The 21,816-nt window shown below is 36.0% G+C and overlaps 1 protein-coding gene and 1 non-coding gene across 2 annotated transcripts in view; both read right to left on the bottom strand.

Moving 5' to 3' along the window:
- Positions 1-21,816, bottom strand: part of HSD17B4 (hydroxysteroid 17-beta dehydrogenase 4) — a 67,505-nt gene that overhangs the window by 33,499 nt on the left and 12,190 nt on the right. Inside the window, exons 4-12 of the mRNA XM_016204610.2 lie at positions 19,169-19,228; positions 17,115-17,136; positions 16,958-17,004; positions 14,604-14,688; positions 13,024-13,211; positions 6,994-7,085; positions 4,381-4,405; positions 2,750-2,878; positions 81-184 (exon numbers count right to left, since the gene is read on the bottom strand). Coding sequence (XP_016060096.1) covers positions 81-184; positions 2,750-2,878; positions 4,381-4,405; positions 6,994-7,085; positions 13,024-13,211; positions 14,604-14,688; positions 16,958-17,004; positions 17,115-17,136; positions 19,169-19,228 — 752 coding nt within the window. The remainder of the gene's footprint in view (positions 1-80; positions 185-2,749; positions 2,879-4,380; positions 4,406-6,993; positions 7,086-13,023; positions 13,212-14,603; positions 14,689-16,957; positions 17,005-17,114; positions 17,137-19,168; positions 19,229-21,816) is intronic.
- On the bottom strand, positions 14,963-15,126 carry LOC148093511 (U1 spliceosomal RNA). Its single transcript, XR_015714345.1, has one exon. It is a non-coding gene; the product is annotated as a U1 spliceosomal RNA (small nuclear RNA).

The raw sequence follows: 21,816 nt of genomic DNA, 5'->3' as shown, positions 1-21,816 counted from the left end.
GAAAATAATTTTTTGTATGAAAGAAAAGAACAAAGAAGAAGAAATGAGACGCGCAGCTGCAGGCACTTTTCCCCACTTACAAATCCTGATGTGGCGTTTGCTGCTGCATGGCTGGTATGATTTGCTGAAACTCCTCCATCTGAATCTATTTTACTTAGAACTTCGATTATACCACCAGTTGATTCTAAAAAAATAATAACAATAATGCTTTTGTTAAAGATATGACGAAGGAAAGCTACAATGTGCTAGATTAGTGATTTTCAACCTTTTTAATCTCATGGCACACAAAAACTAATTGCTAAAATTCTGTGGCACACCAAAAATATATTTTTTGCCAATCTAACCAAAAAAAAACAAAAACCAGGTATAATTTTGATTCATTCACACTGGATGGCTATTATTGTGTTGGCTGTTGTTACTTTTTTTAATGGTCTAAGGGAAAAGAGGTCAGTGCTCCTAACTAAATAGTCAGGTAGAGCATGTTTTAAAAATTCCTGTGGCACGCTGGTGTGCCTGCCGCAGTACACTGGTAGGTAATTATTCCTATAACACTCAGCAAGCCTGCTGCAGACTCTTGACTGGCACTCATGAACTGAATGTATGATGTCAGGCTATTAGGGGGGAAATTGTGAAAGACTTTGAAATAGACCACACATAACTGGGTGTTTTCAATGGAAAACAAAACGTTGTCACCATACTCTTCCCAGGTTATGATCCTAAGGAGGCTCTGAGCTTTGCAACGTCTGAGCAATTTTACAACCCTGTAAAGTGGGATCCTTGTCCACAGACATGCAATTTCTGTCTGGTGGAGGGAAAACTAATTTCCCTTCTCTGCCCACCGTCACCCCTTCTCCAGGATAGAACAGTGCCAAGATTACCCCTAGGTCTCTATACAAGTAGTACCTCTGAAGCTAGTACTGAAAATTCTTCCAGAGAAAACCATCATTCTGACCAGTGACTCCAGACAGGTTTTGGAAACTGCTGTTCTGGGGTCTAAAAGGTTAAGAAAGGAGACTCCTGGAGCAGCCACATATGCCATACGATTCCGAAGGCTCTGGGACCTTTCTAACAAACCTTAGAGGGACGGACCTCCTTCTCAACTCAGAGAAAACCTACAACCAACTACAGAATGTGAGGTGACCAGGGACATCCGCCACTGCTGAAAGCCATCAGTGGAGAGGCTTCTTCCCACTAATCCTGCCCTCACCTCCGCGCTCAGACGGCTGCCCAGCCCTTCAGCTGCCGGCTACGTAACTGAAAATCACCTTGATGAGGGCTGGGAAGTACTGCACTCAGAGACAGACAATCTGAGTTAACTCTTGGCTCAAACACTGGGAAAGCTTAGACCAGTTATTTAGTTTTCCTGGGATTTAGTTCATCATCTATAAAATGAGAAGTGAGATACGCAGGTGCTCTAGAAAGTCTCGATTCTATTAAAATACTAGATTTTTTTCTTCTAACTGTACTTCAAATACTAGACATATCTTTGTCATTTATAATTCATTTAGTTAGCTTTTTCTTTATATTAGTCTAATACTTTCAAGGCAATAAATGGAACTTTGACATCAGAGGGAAGTTTTTAATATATTTCTTCCTTTTCTTTCATTCATTTTCATTGGTAGGCAACTGTTACTGATAGACTAAATTTATCTTAAATATCAAAATACAGAATACAGAAAATGCTACCACTAATGACATAACAATTATGTTATTATCTGATTGAGGAAAAGCATAATAAAATTTCAGTGCATGTACCAGAAGGCAGCAAATTGTCATTAAGAAAAATAAACAGAAGTCATTTTTCAGATATATTCTTCTATCAAACATTAAATATAAAATTACTAAGAGGAAAAAAAGTTTCCTGTAAAATAACCCTGTTTCATGATCTTTCCCAGAAAGGTCCTTTAAATTTTATATACTATATGCACATGTGAGTTATACTAGAAAAAATAATGTGACTTCTATTGGTTATCTACTGTGGTATATCATAGATGATTCAAAAATTCAAGGTAACAAGCATTTAATAAACCTTTTCTGCACTATGCTAGCACCAAATACAAAAGAAGCACATACAAGATACAGTCTCTGCCTCCAAAGGAACTTACTATGCAGTTAAGAAACCACATAGTTATGAAACAAAAGCAGTGGAAAGCAGGAATGGTTAGGTGCTCCAGGGTAAGAGTTCGGCTAACAAAGAGAGCAGTGTAGCCCAGAATACCTGGGGAGGTTCTGTTGGACATTTGGGGCTTGAGTTTTTCTAAAGAATACTAATAAAAGGAAGAAGAGGCATTTTAGAAAAACAGAGAAATGGTGGCAAAGACAAAGTGCTAAAACAGCAAATCTATTCACTAGACACAACAGAGCTAAGCCTAAATAAAACAGGCCTAAATAACCCTTTTGGGAAACAAAGCAAAATCAGGTCTGGTAAGGAGCATGTGGTTAGATAACGGAAGACTTTGAAACCAAACATCAGATGAGGAGTAGATGCATTAAGCACAAATGGTTAACTTACCTCATACCATCCCACAACCATACATACACCAAGAAAGCAGGACTATAAAATAACTGAAAAACGGACAGTGGGAGTGACATACGTATCTTAAATTTGAAGAGTTCTAATACGTACGAGAGCAGAAAACTCTAGACAATTCAAGTGTCTAGGTCACCACAGTTAAAACAGAAAACAATTCCATGAGAGAAGATTGCCTCTAGTTCCCCTACCAGGACTGGACTAAGTGGGACTCTTTACCTTGAATTCTCTGAGGCTTGGTGGCATTTTCAAAGTCACAGATCTTCCTCCAGTTAGCTTTCACTGCCTCAGGAGTCATCGGCTGATTCCTCTGTCTTACAATTGCTCCAAGGCTCCGCTCCCAGCGCACTAGTTATAGAAACAAAACTATGATACTGAGCACCTAGCTTAAATGGAGACAGAAAGTAAAATTCATAAGAGCCCCTTGAATTTTTTTTAACTTTAAGAAAAAGGAAATTCAGAAAAAGGATTCTAACTTCTAAAGAATTTTACTACATGCCTTAAAATGCACTTTCCCTAAAATAGCAAACCCATTAAGATAATTTCAATTTAAAAAAATATATATTTGAAACTGAAGGGAAAACCTTTTCCTGACTATACCAGACACTACTAAAAACATTATAAAATGCTAAATCAGAAAAAGTTAAATTACACATCATGCCAAAAAAACTGACTTCATGACCACAGATCACTCAGGGAATGTACTTCAAGATAACAGAGCAGAGCTTTGTTGGATAGCAAACTGAGGACCAATGGTGGTAACAGATCAAAAGTTCCAGATGACCAAATACCGTATCAGATAAGTCCCAAATAATTCCCCCTTTTCCTCCCTTTGCTCTTCCTCCTTTTCCATAGGAAGTCACAAACATCCTTACTGCTGCATAAGTCCCATGAGGAAAATTAGCATTGTTTTCTTTTTTACGAGACTGAGGAATAAACAACCACTAGTAACCTTTTTAAACATAATGGTCAGACTCTGATCATTATTCAACTGACGATCTATCTTGGAGAATGACAGAAATGACTGCTTCTAGAGCTTTCACATTGATAAAGTCCCAGATATAGCTTTTATTCTAACAATTGGTCTTCCTTTTTTAAACTGATATCATAAGACACTTAAAAATGCTTAAGTAATATAATCTACTTAATAACTGGAGGGAACAGATGAAAATATTGATAGTCTATAACATGTTGAAACAATGCCCTCTAGTAATGGTAGCCTTTTAAATAAGTCAATTAATTTTGATATCACTTGTCAACTGAAAACAAAAATTGGGATACAGGAACTTTTACAATTTTTAAAATACGCTTCAAAGCAATTATCCAATCTGGAGTTCACAAGGTTTAAGGGCTAGGGTACGAGAGAGTTGAAGCCAAATGAATTTACTATTGGGCTGAAGGGGAATAATTTCTACAGATCAGTTGCAATTTCTGTCCCACAAAATTGTCCATGTGACTCCTCACTGTCTCCTGATGTCTCAAGCTCCAAGGAAGAAAACAGTTAAATGAGAGAACTGGAGAACGTGCCTGCTGTGGCTCTTCCCATTTTTCAAAAACAGTCCTGCCAGAGACTTGGGAGGACATCAACATAGAGACTGTGCTGTCTGAAGGAAGAGCCAGTTCTGAATAAGAAAGGGCAAATGCTCAATAAGGACAGCCAACAGAAAGAAAGTAACACAGGTCTGCAGGACAACTGCCAGGTTTTAGAATACCTGTTGGTATGACAATGTTTGAGTTTGAGTTTGTGTCAACTAGGTCCAATGGTTAGGCATCTGACAAGTCTTTATCCAGCTCTAATCAGATATGCAGGTTTAAAGATATGGAAATAATGTATGGCAAAAGAGACTTACATTTTCCAATCCATCCTGCTCCAACCTACCAAAAAGAGGGGAAAAAGTTACACCATCTAATGTGAAATCACTAAAAGAAATTTTAAATTTAAAAAAAAAGGCAGCTATCTTACTAAGAATATTAGAATAGCAGGTGACAATGGATAAAACAATACAGCTCTACAAAAATCCACTGGCCCTCATGACTGCACTGTTCATGCTGTCGCACTAGAAATATAAAGCAGAATGTAGGAGAAATGCATATAGTAGAAAAGCACGACTCCGATGTCAGAAACCAAGGTTTGATGTCAGTTCTTCTACTGACTAGCTGTATTACCCTGGTCAGATTATTTGACTTCCCTAAATTCAAGTTTCCACTTAGGTAAAATAAGGATAGTAATACACTCTTCTTGAGGTAACCATGAAGGTTAAAACAATATAAACAGTAAAACTGTCTAGCATATCACAGGCTTGAAATATATGTTCCTCTAGAAAGGTCTTATTGGTTAAAAAAATTAAAAGCAAAAAAATAAAACCAGGATCTGACTTAATGAACTACTTATAGTCATTTTAAAAAACATCTTTATATAAAGGTAAAGCAAATGACCAAATATATTAACTGCCACACAGAAAGATAATTTTTTTTTTTAGAGGCCATTCGAAGATAGCGTCAGAAGAAAATGCTAGATGTAAAGAAAACCTGTTTGTCATGTCTTCAAATACCACAACTCAATGTGCCAGGATTCATCCCGAGAATTCCACAATCATATGACAGAAGAAAACTTATCAGTAGACAGTACACATCTTAGTGGGTAAAGACTCAATGGTATGACATTTCAATCACCCGTTGCCTTTATATTAATATGCCTACACTTTTTATAATAGACCATCAGCCCTGATACTGTCAGAGTAGATAAAGCAGCAGTGGTTTTGGTAACAGTCAAAAGAGGTATCATCTTTTACCATATTCTGGGAGTGAAGCAACAGACTATAAGCTCCTCTCAGGTGCTAGAAACAAGAGCTTCAGCTGAGCAAAAGACTCTGTATCTGCCATTCCAGTTATCTATTAGGACTTTGCAAGTAAAGTGGCAATTTACTTTCAAGGTTTAAGTCAGGATTTACACACACATATGAAGAAATGAAGAACTTTTCTTACTATATTTTATCAATCATGCACGCTAAATGTTCCTCACTAAAAATGTTAACAGTATAGTAAAAGAAAACAACATACAAAGCTTAATCCACACATGACCCTAACTGTGTATGTTTATGTGTGTAAAATGTGTATCTGAAAATGACTATTAGTGTAAAATACACATCTAATAAAAGGTTGGAAGAGAATACATAAGAGTATTAATAGTAGTTATTTCTAAACAGTACTGTGGGTAATTTTTTTCTTCTATATACTTTCCCGTATTTTTGAAACTGTCTATAAAAAGCATATATTATTTTTGTTCCTAGAATTAATAATAAACAATTGTAAAAGATAAAAAGGTTTTTTTAAAAATTCCCTAATGAGATAAAAAACAGGCAGGCAACACTTTGAGCTTCAAATTATTATATTTTCCTCCTCTGTTAATTTAGGGTGGTCAAGTTCTTTCCACCTCTGATTTTCCACAATTCACAATGTTGTGATTAAGAAAGTAGAGGCATATGTCTCTGCTTAAACATGTATAGACTGTTTTTTACTTACTTATCAGCTTTTTATTCAAATGAACCAGCTAATATACTATTCACTTCAAACTGAGTCAGGTTATTTTGCTACCAAGAAGTATTTTTGGGTATCATTGTATTCCTCATACAACAGGTTTGTTATTACCACAATCAAATAAAAGAATGGAGGGGGAGTGTAAAATGTAACAGTTCATGCTAGAAAGGAAAAGAGATCAAACTCTAATGAGAAATAAAAAATGTATAAAGTGGTATAAAGAGATCTAAAAGGACTTTGACTACGGGTCTCAACGGATGGTGGAACTATACATGGTTTTCATTGCTACAATAAACATGTCAAGCTTTGCAACAAGGAAAAAGAGAAGAGTTTGTTTTTCAAGTTAAGATAAACAGTAAGTTGTGGTTACTGATCTGTCACACCCAGACTAAATTCCTGCTATACTGACATAATATTTAAAACAGAGGGGTGACTGCTATGTACTATGTACTAGGTTCTATGCTAACAGTCTGAATGTGTGATTTCTGGTTGCCACAACAAAACCCTAAGAAAACTAAAGCTCAGGGAGGCTAATTTGTACAAAATTCCAGCAGGCCAGCAAGTGCCAGAACAAGAACTCAAAATCTGGCCTGGCTGCCTCTAAACCCCAGGCTCATCCTTCAACCTTACCACTGGGCTTCTCGAACCCAACAAGACTGTCTACATGGACTACACACTTCAAACCAGCCACACTTTTATCTGGTAAGAATATCAGACATGAAGAACAAAGTAAAAGGACAGTTTATGAAGTTGCAGCTACTTTCTCAAAAAAGTTCCTTAATTATAACAAATCATAATATTTTTAAAAAATCAACTGATGCAGACTTTTACAAATGTTAGCAACTGGAAAATACTAATTTTTAAATAATTTTTTATATTTAATTATACAAATATTGCTGTGAAAGAAAGCAGGAAGGTACAGATACCTCAAACAAGCCACCATTTTCCTCGCAACTCTCATGGCAAAGCCAAAGGACCAGAGGCGCCACGTACTCCGGCTTCAGAGCTTCCAGGATATCTAAAGTGAACACATACCCCCAAAAAAGTTTATACACAAGAGTATGTATGCATTTAAGCAATTACTTTACTTTCTGAAAATTTCTTACTTATAAAATTATAGGCAATTCAGAGACATTTAAATAAAAAGGACAAGATTAGATGTACATAATTAGACTAATATTTAGGACTTTTCAAATAACTTTCCATCCCAAGAGAGACATTCCCAAAGCTCACTCAAGCTTCGAATATTAAATACATCAGACATACCTTCCCAAGATGGGTAACATACCATTCAGGAGAAGTCAATTTAGAGCTGCCTTATACAAAGACTGGTGAGCAAAGCTACATAAGACCTAAGGAACTTAGGTACCATTCGTTCCCCAAACTATATTGCTATCCAAGCTATTTAACCAGAAGCTAGAAAACTGAAAAAACAGCCTTAACAATTGTAATGCCAGTAAGATAATGATGTGAAATGAACCTTGCAGCTATTTAAGATGATGATGTGAAACGAACCTTGCAAACATTACTGATGAGTAACTAAGTGTAAGAAATATTTTCCCATTGCATCCTTTCTGTGAGCAATTGAACAGAGCAGAAAGGTACCACACAAGGAGTATAAAGATCTGGATTTCACTGCTAGCCCTGCCATGCAGGCAATTTAGGACTGTGAGTGCATCACTCAGCTCCCCTGGACATGTGTCTTCTCCACAGATGGTAAGTAAAATGCTTTCCCTGCCTATTCCATCAAGTTGTTCCAAGGCTCAACTGAGATACAATTTATTAATATACTTCATAATGTTTAAAGAATCAAACAGTGCAAATTTTAATTGTGAAATGACAAAATATAATTTTATTTTAATATGCTAAACAAAGATAACATTTATGGTGCCTATAAACTTTTCACTTCACAGCCTCTAAAAGCTCTCAAGTATGCAAAAAATCTAATGGTACACTGTTCTCCACTCTCTGTTATAAGCAAGAGGAGAAAACCACAGGGAGGCTCCAACCGTCTCAAATGACGTGATAAAACAAATTCTTAACCTATATACCATCCATCTCAATGCATAACAGTCTTCTAACTTCCTTTATATATCAATTGCAAAATGGAATGTTAAAGGATATATGTATATATATTCAGATATTTAAATCGACTAACTTTATAGTATTGAATGCAACAATTAACACATCGATGAAATCCAACTATTATCTTAGGTGAGAACAAAGAAAAGAACATGTCACATAGGAAAAATATTTTTGACTTGCACTTTACTTCACATATTGTTACTAATAATGAAAGTAAATATTCTTGCTTTCCAGTACTCAAAACACATTCCAAGCTCCTAGGTTAGCTAATATTAAACCCAATTTTATGAACAAAAAACAGAATGAAGGAGGTAAGTGAAATTCCTGAGAATATCACAATGAGATACAATTTTATACTCACTAGATTGGCACATAGTAACAATGTCAAGTTTTGGGAAGGATCAGGTGTAAGAAAGGGTCCACTCAGCAGGCCACGGTGGCTTCAACTCTGCACAATCCTAAGAAAGTTCTGCCTTCAGGGCTGCCCTTGGCCAGCTCCTGAGGGGTGCTCTGAGCCTTTGGAATATGTGGCCTAGTAAGAGTGTTTCTGTATGCCTGAGTCCTTGGGCCATGCTGAGCCAATTTGATCAGGTGGTTTATGCTCACCATGAGGCTTGCCGAGAAGCCTGTTTCTCCTCTGAGTCTAAGTAGCTGAGGTAAATCACACAGGAGCTGCAGGCTTACATGACTGATTTCCAATAAAAAGCCTGGACACCAAGGCTCAGGTGAGCTTTCCTGGCTGGCAACACTTTACAGCATCCATCTCAGTTTCTCAAGAATTTCACCCTATATGCCTTTCCCCTTTGCTGATTTTAATCTGTATCTTTTCACCATAAAAAACCATAACCATGAGTATAACAGCTTTATCTGAGTTCTGTGAATTCTTTTAGAGACTCACTAAGCCTGGGGTGATCCTGGAAAACCCCAACCCAACTACAGATCAGTGAGAACTCTGTAATCACTGATGAATGTTGTATCAGTTTAACCCGTTTTAAAATTATTTAGCATTGTATCAAATTTAGCATGTGTATATTCTGTAACTCAGCAATTTTACTTCTAAGTACATAACCTAGAAATATCCTTATTTGTGTGACTCAGGGCACACGAACAAGAATGGAAACTGGTAACAAACCCAGATGTCCATTAATAAGAATTTGATAAGTTCACATAACGGACTTTTACAGAACTATTTTTTAAATGAGTGAACTATAGCTATACATAATATAAATTAAATTGGAAATATAATATTGTGTGAAACAAAAACAAAGAGAAATTCCTCCTCCTCCCAAAAATACAGTACATTATAATGTTATGAATATCAAAACAAATACACCAAATAAAGTATTTATTAAATTTTTAAAATATTTAAATATGTTTAATATTTTTAAGGAAAAAATGGTAAGGAAATGAAAACCAATCATTTTCTTTCAGTGATTACATCTTGGGGAAGCAAGGGGGTTGGGATGAAAGAATAACAAAAATAGAGGTAAGTTATTGGTAATGCCCTGATTTGAGGGTTGCATGACAGCTAGTCTTCAAGATGGCCCCAATAATCCCATCTCCTCTTATTCACCCCTTTTTGTAGTGCCCTCCCACAATGTACCATGATTGTTCTCTGTGACCAATAAAATAGGACACTTCCGAAATCAATAGATACTGAAACTTCTGTTTTCATGGCTGCTTCTCTCTTTCAAATTATTAGCTCTGGGAAAAGCCAGCTGCCACACCAAATGTAGTCCTATGGAGAAACCCACATGATGAGAAACTGAGGTCACCACATAACAGCTAGGAGGGAACAAAGGCCTCCTGCTAACTGTCACGTGCATGTATGAGCTTAGAAGTGGATTCTCTGACCCAGACAAGATTTCAAGTGACTGGAGTCCCAGCAAACATGGTCATGTGGGGGGAAAGGGGACAAAGGGTCGAAAAGGGGGCTAGCTGTAATACTTTCAAAAATAAACATAAATTTTAAAAAAACACAACAATTCATTAAAGACCCAGAAGCAAAACTTCTCAGCTAAGCCACTAAAGACTCCTGACCCCAGAAACTGTGTGAGATAATAAATGTTTGTTGTTTTAATGCATTAAATTTTAGAGAAATTTATCACAGAGCAGTAAATAACTAATACAGCTTGGGAAGTAAATTCATGGCTATTCATTATAGGATTATGTTTTATTTCATGTAGCTAAACATGTAAGTTACAAACATTACTTTTCATTTTTCAAATATATTTCAAAGAGAAAAAAGAAAACTGCAAATGTCTCCACATATTACTCATAACATCTGGTTTTTAACAAATAATTCCTTTGGTAGCCTGTAAGTGGATATTTCAGAAGAAGAAAAGAAACGTTCTGGGGCAAAATTAATTTTCAGCTTTTTCTAAGCTATAAAAAAAGTAATAGAAACCAAAATAGGGGTCCAAGATGATGGTGTAGAAAATCCTGAACTCCCCTCCTCCCACTAACACCTCGAATATATACCTACATATAGAGCAATTCCTCCTGAAGAAGAACTGAAGGCTGACTGAGCAGCTTCTGCACAACAATGACAGAGGGACCAGACAGAGAAGGGTAGGAGATACGGAGACATGGTAATGAGGGGAGCCCCATCCAAACCTGCAGTAGGGATATCACTGAGGGGCCCACATGCAGACTCACCCACACTGGGGCACAGTTAGAAAACAGCAGTTTAAAGGGCACCTAATTTATATGTGAAGGAAATCCATTTACAAACCCTAGAGTCTCTGCCAATCTGGTGAAAACTCCAGGATCAGAGGTACCAAAGAGCATCATTTTCATGTCACTCCTCCACCTTAATTGCAGGAGCGGGAGCACAGTTCAGGCACTCTGGCTGGCCTGCCAAGGCCATTCCACTGTTCGCCAAGTGCCTGGCCCACGTCAGCACCAGCCATCCCCCAAAGATGGCCCCAGTGAAGAGTGTCTTGGTACACACACCCCCACACACACAACCTGAACCTGATCCAACCATCCTGCCACGGTAGAAATGATGTGTCATGCCCCGGGTCACCACTAGCCCATGCCTCCTCCATATCTAGCTGTCCCACCAAGGCAACACCAACGGTACACACCCCAGCTCCAGCCATTCTGCCAAGGCAACCGCAACACAGTGCACCCCAAGAACCCCAGGTCCACACTCACTGCAGCTCCAGCCATCCCACCAAGGCAGCCCCAGCAAGGCAGTGCCCCAGGACACCCCAACTCGCACCTGCTCCAGCTCCAGCCATCCCACCAAGATGGCCCTGACAGAGCACATTCTGGGACTCCCCAGAACTACGCCTACTCCAGTTCTAGCCAACCTGCCAAAACCACCTGGCACACACAATCTATAGAGGGAGCACTCCTAGGCAAGGCCACTTTTTCAAGACCAGAAGAAGTAGCTGTTTTGCCTAATCCACAGAAACAAATACAGAAAGTCAAACAAAATGAGTAGAGAAATACATTCCGAACAAAATAAAACCCCAGACAAAAACACATGAAATGAAGATAAGTAATTCACCTGATAAAAAGTTCAAAGTAATGGTCATAAAGATGCTCACTGAACTCAGGAGAATGAAAGAACACAGTGAGAACTTGAACAAAGAAAAAAAATAAGAAAAAAGCAATTAGAGCTGAAGAAAACAACTGAAATAAAAAAATAAACTACAGGGAATTAACAATAGATTGGTTGATAGAGAAGAACAGATCAGCATTCTAAAGACATAATAGTGAAAAAACCATTTAATCAAAGCAGCAAAAAGAAAAAAATAATAATAAAGATAGTTTAAGGGACCTCTAGAACAACATCAAGCATACTAACACTCATATTATAGGGGCCCCAGAAGTGGGCAAGAAGAATAAAGAGGCGGAAAACTTACTTGAAGAAATAGTCACTGAAAACTTCCCTAACATGGGGAAGAAAACAGACATCTGGGTTCAGGAAGCACAGAGAGTCCTAAACAACATGAATCTAAAGAGATCCACTCCAAGATATTTATAATAAAGATGACAAAATTTTTTTAAAAAAAGATAATTTTAAAGATAGCAACAGAAAAATGACTTGTAACATACAAGGAGAAGTAGAAACCTTGTAGGCCAAAAGGGAGTGACAGGATATATTCAAAATGCTGACACGAAAAAACTTATAACCAATAATACTCTATGGGGCAAGATTATCACTCAGAATTGGAGGAGAGTTTCCTCAGAGAAGTTAAAACTAAAGAAGTTCATCACCACTAAACCAAGAAGGAAGCATGGCCTTAAACGACATATTACATCAGATGGACTTAATTGATATGTTCAAAACCTTTCATCCCAATACTGAAGAATATAGTCTTTTCAAGTGCACATGGAACATTCTCCAGGAGAGGTCACGTTTGGCCACAAAACAAGTCTTAATAAAGTCAGGAAAAATGAAACCAGATTAAGTATCTTTTCTGACCACAACAACATGAAACTAGAAAGCAATTACAAGAAGAAATTTAAAAAAATACAAACACATGAGATTAAACAACATGCTAATAAACAACCAATGGGTCAATATAGTCTATTAATCATTTTTTAAATTTATTATTATTATAAAACAGTAACAGTTTTATAAAGCAGTTACCTCATTCTGTAAAAAGTATATTTATGTATGTTTACCTATACAGAGAAACAGGGTAAAAATTTATCTCAGTGTGGTAGAATTATGGCTCCGTTTTTACTTTCCCTTATGCTTTTCTAAATTTTCTATAATGAACACCCATTATACATAATGCTTTTTGAAACTGTAAGAAAAATAATTTTTAACTATTCAGAAAATTAAATACTTTTGCAAAGCTCACTTCACACAGATTTGCGGGTGATAGTACTGAAAAATCTGAGCCACTTACCTTCAGGCAAGACGGTCTTGGTCATCCGTGATCCAGCAGTAGGGGCAATAGTGTTACAATGAATGTTGTTTTTCTGGCCTTCAATTGCAAGACTATTTGCAAGGCCCAGAAGACCCAGCTTTGCAGCACTATAATTTGCCTGGCCAAAGTTGCCATATATTCCTGAAGCCGATGAAGTCATAATGATCCTAAAAGGAAAATCAATCCCTCAATATCATCTTTTCTATGATTTGATAATGTTGCAACTCTATGCCTTTCGTTTCTTTTCGATACTACTACATCTGTCAAAAACAACTCTGTATACTGCTATTAATTCATATATCATATATCATATATCATATATCATATATCATATGAATTAAGTCATAATTCATATATCTAAAATAATATCAATAAAAGTAATCTTGGCCATGAACAAGTAGCTCAGTTGGCTAGAGCACCATTCCAATATGCCAAGGTTGTGGGTTCGATCCCCCATTAGGGCACATACAAGAAACAACCAATGAATGCACAAATAAGGGAAACAACAAAATGATGTTTCTCTCTCCCTCCCCCTTCCTCTCACTCTCTAAAATCAATAAGTAAACATTTTAAATAAATAATATTAAATAATAATAATAAAAGTAATCTCTCAAACTTCAACTACAAGATTTAACTGTTTTAAAAAGAATTCCAGGTCAGAACCAAATAAATTCAAGTGTAAAAATGTACATTCATTACCTATTGAAAACAACTAAACATTTATAAACATAAAATAAACTGGCAATTTATAAGTGAAAACTTCAGAAAGAAATATTAGATAAACAGTTCTAATTCTTTAGTCTCACCACTTTGACCCTCTCCCTTTCTGGATAAGATTAAATGCCTCATATTAGAACAACACTATCTCATAATGTGACCCAATCTCATGCACTTACTAGTTCTACCACATTCTGAGTCACTCACAAAGATGCAACCATGCAAGTTCTACAGCTCCTAAACAGTTTATAAAGACTAACTCACATCTCACAAGTACCAACTAGCAGGAAACAGCCACCCATCTCTCCCCAGTTGGTCACTGGATACACAAAATGATATTTTGGTTAAAGAATAAAGTGCATCTAAGTCCTCAATGTTTGTACTGCTAAAATATCAGAAGTAAAGTCATTAATAATGAAAAGTAGGAGGTGAAAAAAATACATAAAGCAGTCCAGCTCATCTCATCTATAACTAAAAGACCAATGTAATAAAAGGGTATGTGCCAAAACTACATTTAAAAAGCCCACACAGCCTGGCCGGGCGTGGCTCAGCGGTTGAGTGTCGACCTAGGATCCAGGCGATCGGGGTTCGATTCCCGGTCAGGGCACATGCCCGGTTGCGGGCTCGATCAATGACTCTCTCATCAGTGATGTTTCTATCTCTCTCTCCCTCTCCCTTCCTCTCTCTCTGAAATCAATAAAGATATATTTTTTTAAAAAATAAAAATAAAAAGCCCACACGTATCTGAAGATGTTTTCCTCAGTGTCAAAGCAATTCTATTGCCTGTACATAAGAACCCACTCACACCTCTAATCCCTCTTGAAAGCCATATGCAACTCTACCTTCCAAAATTCTGTTTTTTCATGTGATCCCATGCTGCCCGGGTCACCTGGAATGAGCCCCGCAAATGAACTCTATGGATTAAATCTAAAACAAGAAATTATTTTTATTATATATTTTGTCAAAAATTCCAACAGACATGTCTCAGAATCAACATAAGCAATGATTTACTTATAAACAGATGTTCATTTTATAACTAGCATTCAAAATCAACAATTGTTACACCACTCTGAATAAACATTTTTGCTTTTGTTCCAATTATGAAAAACCAATCAATAGTTCATAACTGTTTTGCCTATAATTTATGATAAAATTATTGAAACCCTGTACATATCTAAATACAATGCCATCTTTTTTTCCCCCGGGGTGAGCGAGAACGCAGTCCCCCACTACCACAAATTATGCAGTCAAGTTTCCCACATTTGGGGAAATCATAGGGGTCAGCACATCCGGAGAGCAATGGATAAGCCTCACCCTGGGAAAACCACCTTCATGACCATGGTATCTTCCCTGCCAGGTAAGTATGGCACAACGCCATCTTTAATTTATGCCTACTTCGTATAAAAATTCACTAATACAAATATCCAAAAATTTTACATCTATAGTTGGGACTCAACACAAACATTAGTTAAAGCATAACCATAAACCACACAGTTCATCATCAAGAAATGTTAATGCCCATCAGTAGGTGAGTGGATAAAAAAGCTGTGTAGTACATTTACACCATGGAATACTATACAGCTGTGAGAAAGAGGGACAGCAAGGATGGACCTGGAGAATATTATGCTAAGCAAAATAAGCCAGTCAGAGAAAGACAAGTATTACATGATTCACTTATATTTGGAATCTAATGAACAAAATAAACTGATGAACAAAACAGATCCAGAGAAAATGAAACATGCAACAGACTGATGTATTTCAGAGGGAAGGAGGAGAGGGCAGAAGAGATTAATCAAAGAACTTATATGCATATATGCATAGCCCATGGACAAACAATAGGGCAGGGAAGGCTCGGGGAGGGGACCAATGGAGGAAATAAGGGAGAGGCATCTATAGTACTTTCAACAATAAAGATTAAACCTATTAAAAATAAAAATAAATAAATATAAAGCAGACAAAAGAAACGTTTACAAAATCCTCAGTATATCCCTATTTTCCCCAAGGTTTGTAAATGAGTTAGAGAATTGGGAGTATGGGGGTAGAAAATGGGGGAAAGGAGGGAGGGGGGAGGATATTAATCTAATGAATAAACAACCTGGGGAATGATTCAGATAACAAAAACCTCTAGATTTAATTTTTAACTCAATTTATTTAGGTTTAATTTGATTATTTTAATCATTAAGTTTTTAACCAATTATTTTTGTTTCAATCTGGGGCCACATGAAATGTTTTCATTTATATATTAGAATAACGTAAGAGTGAAAAAAGGAACTTAAAAAGGGGAGGGATAGTTAGAAGTCATGAGCTTAGGATAAAACCAGAGAAGGAAACATCTCAGTTCAACCAGCGCTCAAAGAAAAAGTGCCAATATAAGCCCCCTTTGCCAATAAATCGTATCTTTCTCAGCTTCTTCTTTACCCCAATTCTTACAAGGGAAGAGGAAACTAAAAGCCCTTCTTTGCTCAACTATAAGGCAAAAAGATGTTTTGCTTCTTCCAAAAGAACTTGTAGCAATATTCCCCAGAAACACACACTATAAACAATGATACAACTCACTTCAGTTACTATACCTGCCACTGCCTCAGCCACCATTGTGTGTTTTAGTCCTAATGGCCAATGAAAGAAAGGGTAAAGAAGAGCCAACAGAAAAAATGTATTTTTTTCGTAACTGTGATTTGTTCATTATGTAAACTCAATCTTTCCAGGTGGCATTCCTAATGGAAGATTTTCCTACTCATTAGAAGCTTCAAAGTTACATCTAGGTTTTCCCCACCCAGTTCTAAAATCTCCATCATTTTCAGTGCCCCACGCTCCCTCCCTTCCATGTCCTGCTCTTGCTCTTGAAATAAGAATCACACAGCCAGATACGGATGCTAAAGGCTGTTAGAAAGAGTGAGTTAATGCTGCAAGGAAATGCTGACAACCTCTCAAGGAAAAAAGGGGAAAACAAATCGAAAGGTACAAAATCCTTCTGAATAACTTCTGACAACTGATTTCAATTTTTTTACATTTCTCAAATGTTTAAAAAAATAGGCTATTTCCAAGTGTTCATCATTTTCAGTTATAAAGCTTATTCATCACTTATTAGCAGAAATAGATATAAGCAAATTTTTCCTTAAATGTATAAATTTATCAAATATTAAAAGGTTAAATGGATAGGTAAATTCCATAGAGACATATATTTAAAACCACTTACCCCAGTCTTCATCACTTATTCTACTAAAGGAACGGTCCCTCAGAATTCTAAAAAATTGATATTATATCGGTTAGGGGGGAAAGGAGTATACACTTAAAAAAAAACAAAACTTTGTAGGCACATTACTTTACCAAAAATGAAAAAAAGAAATACTCACCCAGCATTGTTAACCACAATGTCTGCAATATAAAAAGATCCGGGTCACAAATATATAAGCAAGCATATTAATTTGCATTTCTTACAACTTCAAAATTGGGTTGTTTTTTCCCCAAGGAAAAGTGTATATATAATTGGTAAAAGAGTACTATCAGAACAAAATTTTCTACCTATAGAAAAAAAAATCTGACTCAGAAAACCACAACAAATAACACATATCAGTGCTCTGCTCTCAAACTTACATATTTAAATTTTTCCACCTCTACATTCTGTTGAAATTCTATCATCGTATTTACAGGATTAGCTATTGCACAACTCTTAGGTTCTTGGGATTCAGTGGAAACCACAAGCCATTCCTCATTTAATCTTAAAATTCACTCAGAAAGTTAAAAGCTTAAAAGATTTTTTTTTTGCTACTCAAAAGTCAAAAACCCAGAAAGAAAACCACTAGAGTTAGAAATGAATGTCTTATCTTAACACATAACTGTTTTCTTCTTATGAAAAGAAATTATATTTAAGGTGAACCACAATCATGCAGCTATTTTCACCCTTTGACTTCTCACCTTTGTGGTCTTGATCCCTGTCACATATGTGTGAATAAGTCTCTTATGAGCTCAACCAAACATGACTAGAAAAATAAATATGCTAGATGGAAAAAGAGGGGAGTACATTCAAATTACAAAAATAATAATAATAATAATGTTTTTCAGATTGTAAACATGTTGGGCTTATCTTTAGTAATGTTTCTCTCTCTCAATAATCAACCTCTTATTAAAACTGTGTGGCACTAAACCAGGAAGCTTATCTAGAGAACAGTGGACTAAACAATACATTGGAAATGCTTCTGAAAAATGAAGATTTTTATTATACAGTTGACTCTTGAACAAGGCAGGTTTGAACCATGTGGGTCCACTTATATGTGAATTTTCAATAAATGTTAGAAAATTTTTTGGAGATCTGCAACAATGTGAAAAAACTTGCAGACAAACCACATAGCCTAGAAATATCAAAAAAACCCAAAACCTTAAGAAAAAGTTAGATGTGTCATGAATATATAAATATAACTATTATGAATATAACTAGCACTGTATACCATAAAATCTTGTAACAATTCACTCATTAGTATACAGGGTAAGCTACCTTGAAGTAATCATATCGATTACACCATAAAGCAATCATATTGCTACTTCTTCATTACCAATGCATGAATCTTTATACCTGTAAATATGAATTTCTTTCATATTATCTTTGCATTTTTTATGTCTAGTGTTCATAATACATATAACATTTACAGTGTTCTGTATCATATAAGACAATATTAATGTAGGAATTGAAAGACAATTCATCTTGTATACAGATGACACAAACTTACAATATCAGTAAGTATGGTACAGTACTGTTATGTATTTTCTGTCCCTTATGATTTTAATAACATTTGCTTTTCTCTAGCTTACTTTATTGTAAAAATACAGTACATAATACAAATAACATACAAAATACATGTTAACAGACTGTTTATATTATCAGTGGGCTATTAGTAGTTAAGTTTTTGGGGAGTCTAAAGTTATATTTGAATTTTCAACTGTGTAGAAAGGGTTGGAACCCCAAATCCTCACATTGTTTCAAGGGTCAACTATACATAATTCATCTTAATTAAGTTGCAATATATCGAATCATTTTCATCTAAACCATTTTAATTATCTAAAAGATTCCACTGGGTCCTCTATTGCCAAAATATTGGTTTCTTTTTTTATTTTATAAATGTATTTGGGGTATAAATAATTATAAAAAGGAAACTGACAGAATGATTATGTTATTTAAAAGCTCTTAAAGTGCAGAAAAATATAAAACAAACAACACATATATACATAAAAATTGTCCCACCTCAAACCCTTTGTAGACTAAAGTAGGTTATGTAATGAATTTGTAAAACAAATCTAAATACCTGATTATCAAGAAAGAGGAAATTTTTAATAAACAAAAGTAAAATAAAAAATATTTTATTAGGAAGGTAGTAGCTGTTCTGTTAGTGCCATAAATGCAAAGAAACATCACCTATTCTTCCAAAGGCATCCAGAGCTGTCTTCACAACCTTCTCTCCTGCTTCCACTGAATCTGAGGGAAAGGGAAATTAGTACAAAACTTCAATAATATATCTCAAAATGATTTTTTAAATATTTTTATTTATTGATTCAGAGAGAGGGAGAGGGAGAGGGGGAGAGAGATAGAAACATCAATGATGAGAGAGAATCACTGATCAGCTGCCTCCTACATGCCCCCTGCTGGAGATCAAGCCCACAACCCAGGCATGTGCCCTGACTGGGAATAGAACAGCCATCTCCTGGATCATAGATCAATGCTCAACCGCTGAGCCATGCCAGCTGGGCTCAAAATAATTTCTAAATTCTTTTTTTAAAATTGATTTTAGAAAGAGGAATGGGGGGAGAAGGGAAAAGAGAGAGAGAGAAACACTGATCTGTTGTTCCACTTATTTATGCATTCATTAGTAGATTCTTGTATGTGCCCTGATTGGGGATCAAAGCCATAACCCTTAGTGTATCGGGACAATGCTTTAACCAAATGAGCTACCTGGCCAGGGCAATTTCTAAATTCTATGGATCAAGGCACATGACAAATACTATTCACTCAACAGAACTCATGTTCAAGAAAAATATATTTATACTGCAGGCACATAATAAATCAAAATATAGACGATCTAATGTTATAAAAGAAATTTAGCCCCTAAGATAATTCTTTAACCTACAAAAAAGGGGGAAAGAAGGGGTAAGTAAGAAATACTTGGCAAATACTGTCCAATATCACTTTATGTGAAGATGAAAATGTCCTATTTCTGCACAAATGCTGTAACTACTAACCACATGTGGCTACTGAGTGCTTGAAATGTGGCTAGATGACAAGCTGAGTATTTATTTAATATACAAGCTGGGGCAAAAGTGGGTTTACAAGTTGTGCATATGTAAAACAGAGTTTATTCTTGCATTATTATTTATTAATTACTGTATTATTTTTCATAGGAACAACTGTAAGCCTGCCCCACACTGTATATTTAATTTTGAATAGCCTCATGGGCACTTCCCCTTAAGAATACAAATCAGAATTTGGGAGGGAGGGAAGAAGGTACATATTTAATTTGAAAAAGCATGTTCAACACTATATAAACTACATATGGAAAATAAACTTACTGTTTTTGTAATACCACTAAAAATAAAGCTTGACAAAATAGTACAGCTTCATTATTTTCTGCTAATCAGCCAAGGGGAAGGGCTCTTATATCCAGAGTTATGTGTCAAATGGTCAGCTGTCAACTCAACATCACCACTGTCTCTTTCTATATTCTCTGCAATGGCAGGGAAGGATCCAGGAAATACAGTCCCTTTCCTGGGACACACATAGTCCCGAGTTAGATATGCATAAAAGAGATAATAACCTAAAAAGTGGAAAAGCAGAAGCCTGCAGATGTAGGCAATCTTGTGAGAAGATGTAAGACCGACAGCACATCTACCACCTGCTGCGGGCTGAACAGTCACCGACGGTTTCCTGGACATGCACTGCCCAGCCCTTCCAATGGCTATGTAAGCCTCTAATTCTCTGTATTAAAACCCTCACCCCTGGAAAACCTCGAGGGGTTTCTGTTTCCTGACTGAATCCTGATTGACACAGGCTGCATATCAAAACTGGGGCTGAGAAAGGGTCTGGAATTTTTACCGTTATAAAGTAGGTTTTTAAAATCCCTCAATTTAATAAAATAAAAAATGAAAACATTTTCCTAAATCCTTAATGTGAAAAGAAGATACTAAAATGCCTGTGTCTCATTATTCCCTCAAACACTCAAAATAAGTCAAATCCTATCTCCTTTCCTCTAAAATTTCAAAATGAAGTCACTGGTAATCTAATTTAATCCTTGGCCCATAAAATCAATCTAATTCTCAGAAAAATTAGTAAGTGCTAGCTCTTTAAACTAAATCTATTCAAGAAGGTTCCTTACAAATACTACTAGAATCAATATGTCAAATGTAAAGGTTGTATTTGCTGTTTTTCTTGTGGCTTCATTTTAATGCCTAACTTTGACTCTTAAGTATTTATCAAGATAAGAAGTTACAGCCGGCCAGGCGTGGCTCAGCGGTTGAGCATCGACCTAGGATCCAGGTGATCGGGGTTCAATTCCTGGTCAGGGCACATGCCCGGGTTGCGGGCTTGATCCCCAGTCAAGGATGTGCAGGAAGCCACTGATCAATGACTCTCATCATTGATGTTTCTATTTCTCTCCCTCTCCTTTCCTCTCTCTGAAATCAATAGATATATTAAAAAAAAAAAAAAAAGATAAGAAGTTACATATAGCAACGATTACTCGTGCATAATGGAATATGATGGTCGGGTACAAAAGGGGCATTTCACTTCTAATATGATATTACTTTTAAAAAATTTTAAATAATGTCAAAAGAATTTAGTGTTATTCTGTAGAAATACATAAGACCTTTTAGCTAAAACAGGTCTTTTAAGAAAAAGGACATATTCATATACACATCTACCATAATTTACCGATTATATCACATGCTCATTAATAAAAAAAATTAAATAAGCAATAGAATAAAAGTTAGACTTATGAAATAATCTACATCAAAAGTTTTTAAAATTCTCACATATTATATAAAATATGTACCCAAAGAGCTTTGTCTGACTTA

This window comes from Miniopterus natalensis, chromosome 3 (assembly GCF_054644295.1).
Source record: "Miniopterus natalensis isolate mMinNat1 chromosome 3, mMinNat1.hap1, whole genome shotgun sequence".
In the NCBI taxonomy this organism is placed as follows: Eukaryota; Metazoa; Chordata; class Mammalia; order Chiroptera; family Miniopteridae; genus Miniopterus; species Miniopterus natalensis.
Note: the sequence above shows the minus strand (reverse complement) of the source record. Positions and strands in the feature narration are given on the sequence as shown.